The sequence below is a fragment of the Lactuca saligna genome, chromosome 8 (genome assembly GCF_052625555.1).
Source record: "Lactuca saligna cultivar CGN05327 chromosome 8, ASM5262555v1, whole genome shotgun sequence".
NCBI classification, from domain to species: Eukaryota; Viridiplantae; Streptophyta; class Magnoliopsida; order Asterales; family Asteraceae; genus Lactuca; species Lactuca saligna.
In genome coordinates, this window is record NC_136424.1 from 123260094 (window position 1) to 123263252 (window position 3159).

The following is a 3159-nucleotide window of genomic DNA, read 5'->3' on the forward strand; positions in this document are numbered from 1 at the left end:
AATTTTAGCAAAACCAAATTATTATCTTGAATTTCAATTGCTTTTGGTTTATAAAATAAAAAACTAAATTGTCCAAAAAGATCAAATAATCACGAAAATATATCTCTTTTATTGGTTGTAATTTATATTTGTTTCTATAAATTGAGTTCTTATTTTTTTTTTATCCAAATAAATGTAGGTACAATAAGCATATTTAATGCAATATTAACTAATAATTTTTGGACGTTACATGTTTAAATTTTACTTACATATGTTAAACAATTTTTATACAACAATATTTCAATATCATTGATGAATTGGGCCCAAAGAAACTACTAATAAAATAAATGTAGGTACAAGAAGCATATTTAATGCAGAATTAACTAATAATTTTTGGAAGTTACATGTTTAAATTTTACATGCATATATTAAAACGATTTTTATTTTTATACAACAATATTTCAATATCATTGATGAATTGGGCCAATGAAACTACTAATAAAGTCTTAAGAGGGGGTATGTTGCAAATAGTTATAAACTTGAGGGAGCAAAATGCCATTAATACTTTCAATGTCAATATTTACCCCATTTTGACCAGCGGTCGTCATAAAAATTCCGCTACACAATTTTGCAAGAGCAGCTACAACAAAACTTTCCCTCGTCGCCGACTTTGTAATCTGACGCGCCGCTGAGAAACCCTAGTTCGCTTGTCCTAAGTTATCTTCACTAAATGTATTCCAAATCTTATCAAGAAACAGTTTCTTGAATGAATTTATGTGTATACTTTTGATTTTTGTTATTTTGAATAACAACTCTTGTTTTGATTCAGTAAAAGGAGAAGAAAGCGAAAAATGTCGACGGCGTTGACGGAGGAAGATATCAAGAGGTTGTACAGAATAAGGAAAACAGTGATGGAGATGTTAAAGGACAGGAATTACTTGGTTGGAGAATTCGAGTTGGAGATGGATAGAAGGCAGTTTATTCAAAAGTATGGAGATAACATGAAACGTGAAGATCTCGTCATCAGCAAATCCTTGAAGAACGATAGCTCCGAACAGGTTCTAATATTTCTTTATTGTAATTATTGCTATATGATTTTGTGATTCGATTGTGCTGAAAGCTTAGTAATCGGGGCGTATAGAATGTAAGTTCGAATATCCTCTTCTGTTGTTAATGACATTGATTTCTATCTTGTATTTGTATATAACTTCTTTCATATACAAATTAGAACAAGAAAACATAGAATTTTAGGGTTAGAGTACATATCGATGAAATATTGTTCATAAGAAAACATGAATCAGGAAATAGTTTATTGAAATTTCCATTTAACTTTCTAACTAAGATCGGTTCTTGCAAATTTCACTATCAGATCTATGTCTTCTTCCCCGATGAAGCAAAAGTTGGAGTCAAGACAATAAAAAATTACATAAACCGAATGAAATCAGAGAATGTCACCCGAGGAATCCTGGTTGTGCAACAAAATCTCACTCCATTTGCCAGAACTTGCATTAGTGAAATATCTGCTAAATTTCATTTAGAGGTTTTTCAGGTAATTTCATCATCGATTCTTAACATAGGTTATTATATGGCTTGACTAATTCATAACTCAACTGACATGCAGGAAGCAGAGTTGCTAGTGAATGTAAAAAACCATGTTCTAGTTCCAGAGCATCAAGTTCTTGCTAATGAAGAGAAGAAAACATTGCTTGAGAGATACACAGTAAAAGAAACACAGGTGAGTTTATTTATTTATTGTTGATTTACTTAATTACTGATTGAGGATTTGAGATGAACGTTTTGAAAATTTGGGTGCAGTTGCCTCGAATTCAAGTGACAGATCCAGTTGCTAGATATTATGGGCTAAAACGTGGGCAGGTTGTGAAAATCATTAGACCAAGTGAGACTGCTGGGCGATATGTTACTTACAGATATGTTGTCTGAATGAGTGTCTGAATTGTGAACTTGGATTATTCAGCTTTGTTGTGGCTTAATACTTTTGTTAAAATCACATTATTAACATTAGCATTAGCAACTCTCGTAATGTGACATTCATGGATGGAAGTCGAATTGGTTATACCTATTATTAGAGTAAATATTCGATTATTGGTTTTCGTTTATTGTGATTTTTTTTTTGTCAAATTAAAGTTAAAATAAGTAGTTTTCGGATTTCAAAAACCGCATAAAGTTTATGGGTTGTGGTTTTTCCACTTAAAAGTAGATTTCATAAAGTGGGAAAAAAATGGATACCTCCAGATAGGTGATTTGATGTTGTTTTCAATATTAAGAGAGAGTAATTATATCTTTGAAGAATTTTTATAGCCAAATCATTGCAAGTTGTATTTTGTTTTCTATCTCTTCCTGTAGAAATAACCAATAACTATCACATTGTCTAAATTTATGCCAAGGCTGCAGGATGTAGCACCATTAATGGAAGTTTTTGATTCTATTTCAAGCACAAGAAAGAAGATCAATACAGTTTATTGTTTTTTGATGTTAACTGTAAGGGTGTTCATTGTTAACTGGATTTATAAACGATTGTAACACCAATACTTGAATTAGATGAACTTGATGGCTAGTTGACTAAAATATACGTGAAGCTGCTCTCTGTTGATGTGGATGTGAATATTGGAATTGCCTGATCAAGTAGTATCACATAACAAAATGATCAATTTATGAATTAAAGGTATGGTAAGAAATTGTTTTGGATTATTCCTTTCAAATCAAAATATGATGGTCAAATGTCGGCGATATGATACTGCAAAATAAGTATCTCGTAATGTTGGTAAAATAAAAAAGTAAAACCAAACACATCAATAACAATCAAAAGTGGAACATAAAAAATTATAGCCTCTGGACTCATAAATCAAAGGGCATAAAAGAAGCAAAATAAGAGGAATTGATGATCGACAAACCCATACCTACAATTTGTCGATGGTTTCTACATAGCTAAAGATGAGAAGAGAAGCATGTTGGCTTAACCGAAGGAGCTACATGCACAATTTAGTTAGTGAAAATTAGGGCTAAAAATCCCACATCTCATAAAATTGTTTTATATTTGCTAAAATAGAATTTATATTTTATACCATATAAGCCAGAATTTTTTCTTTCGGCAATATGCAAAGGAGAAATTGAGGGACACCAGGGACTTTTGCACTTACTACAGGTCCAAATTTTGGATTA

The 3159-nt window shown here is 31.3% G+C and overlaps 1 protein-coding gene across 1 annotated transcript; it reads left to right on the forward strand.

Annotated features, from left to right (window-relative positions):
* Positions 1-570: 570 nt before the first annotated feature.
* On the forward strand, positions 571-2096 carry NRPB5 (Eukaryotic rpb5 RNA polymerase subunit family protein). Its single transcript, XM_078972022.1, has 5 exons — positions 571-711; positions 809-1037; positions 1349-1528; positions 1601-1714; positions 1795-2096. The coding sequence occupies exons 2-5, from the start codon at positions 831-833 to the stop codon at positions 1918-1920; spliced, it is 627 nt and encodes a 208-aa protein (XP_078828148.1). The 5' UTR covers positions 571-711; positions 809-830; the 3' UTR covers positions 1921-2096.
* The last annotated feature ends 1063 nt before the right edge of the window (positions 2097-3159 follow it).

Coding starts and splice junctions, on each gene's coding strand:
- NRPB5 (XM_078972022.1), top strand. CDS start 831: ATGTCGACGGCGTTGACGGAGGAAGATATCAAGAGGTTGTACAGAATA. Junction 1,038..1,348: donor AGAACGATAGCTCCGAACAG/GTTCTAATATTT, acceptor TTTCACTATCAG/ATCTATGTCTTCTTCCCCGA. Junction 1,529..1,600: donor TTCATTTAGAGGTTTTTCAG/GTAATTTCATCA, acceptor ACTGACATGCAG/GAAGCAGAGTTGCTAGTGAA.